General features: G+C 39.3%; 1 protein-coding gene across 1 annotated transcript in view; it reads left to right on the top strand.

Moving 5' to 3' along the window:
• The window catches only part of LOC102198506 (uncharacterized), a 23,592-nt gene that overhangs the window by 16,392 nt on the left and 5,689 nt on the right, over nt 1-1,511 (top strand). Inside the window, exons 6-7 of the mRNA XM_013909616.1 lie at nt 1,163-1,299; nt 1,387-1,490. Of these exons, the coding sequence (XP_013765070.1) occupies nt 1,163-1,299; nt 1,387-1,490 (241 nt within the window). The remainder of the gene's footprint in view (nt 1-1,162; nt 1,300-1,386; nt 1,491-1,511) is intronic.

The following is a 1,511-nucleotide window of genomic DNA, read 5'->3' on the forward strand; positions in this document are numbered from 1 at the left end:
TACCTCTGGTGCAAATTACTGACCTCTGTCATCATTTTAAGTGGGGGAACTTGCACAATCGGTGGCTGACTAAATACTTTTTTGCCCCACTGTATATGCTTAGAGTTGTATAATCAATGTCATGTTGGTAGAGGTTTGATCCTTAATAGTCTGCAAAGACTTTGTGTGCATTCCAGAGTGCTCTGGCATTCACACCCACATCCTGGGAGCATGGGAGAGGTCGTACCTTCTCTTATTATTTTATGGCAGGATAAACGTATCTATGTCTATTTTAGTCTAAGTGCCTTTTGTTTAGATGAACTGCTGGACTTCCAGACCAGCAGGTTTAGGGAAGTCATTTATGGGGGGACACACACACACTTACACAACGCACAGGCAAGGTACTCTTTGTTTGTATGTAGACGTCATACTGTATGTTAATGAACCTATGTATATTCATGTAACCTCAATAAAAGAGCAGTGTTACGGGGGTGCGGACGAGAGCGACTGAGGTTAAGCGAAGGAACAGCGCTTGTCGTGGTTCTCTCCCTCATATATGAGTAACACAAAGAACTTTGCCTACTTGGTGTTCAATGCTTTTGCTGTGTAGTTGAATTGTCTTGAACGTTCCAGCGAATAGGTTTGTAGCTTAAACCTATCACACCTACCCTGCTCTACAGGTCTGGTTTTGTGGGTGTTGGGTTTTGTTCGCCATTTTAGAGAGATTTTTGTATGAAAGTTCATGCAAATATGTGCGAGTGTTGAGTTTTCATAAGAACTGGAGGAACCTTTTATTAATGTATTTTAATTCATGCGAGAGATATAGTAGTGTTCTCTGGGAAGGATTTTAGTTGGGAGACATCTTGGCAGAATCAGCTGATGACCAAGACACACTTGAGTGCTTATATGTGCAGCACAATATAGATTAATGTAATCTGTTACTGTCTTTTGGGTATTAAAAGTAAATCGTCATTGATTTTTACACTTGTTTGCCTTTCGCATTACTGTAGCAGCATTTAAGCGAGTTCAGGAACCTAAATCTTAAGTTTGCTACTGGACAAACATAGGATTTATCACCTAGATGTAGATGAATGTGAAATTGTATTACATCAGCCTGTTTAAAACAAAAGAGCTTGTTTGATGTTTGAAGTAATCGTCCTGTTTCAAATTGACTTTCTTTCAGGCTTGTCTGCGCTGAGTCTGTGTTTCAGTCCAGAGTCACGGACCTCTTTTTACTTGTGTCACATCTGTGGTGAGAAGAGTTTACCTAGTAATGTTTTAAGGCACTTCTTTTCTATGGACCATTACAGCAACTACATTGTGAGTACTGAACAACATAAAATATAAAGCAGGAATATTTAGTGTTTAATTTGTAAGATTAATTCAAACTTTTTGCTTTTTGATAAGAATTGCATGGATCCCAATGCAATGAGTTTCTCCTGGATCCCCAGCAAGAAAATGAAAGAGACTGAACTCAAAAACAGAGTAAAAGAAGAAGCGTCTATGGACTTGCAGGTGTGTGTGTGTGTGTG

Source organism: Pundamilia nyererei, unplaced genomic scaffold (assembly GCF_000239375.1).
Source record: "Pundamilia nyererei isolate P.nyererei 1_Seehausen unplaced genomic scaffold, PunNye1.0 scaffold00028, whole genome shotgun sequence".
NCBI classification, from domain to species: domain Eukaryota; kingdom Metazoa; phylum Chordata; class Actinopteri; order Cichliformes; family Cichlidae; genus Pundamilia; species Pundamilia nyererei.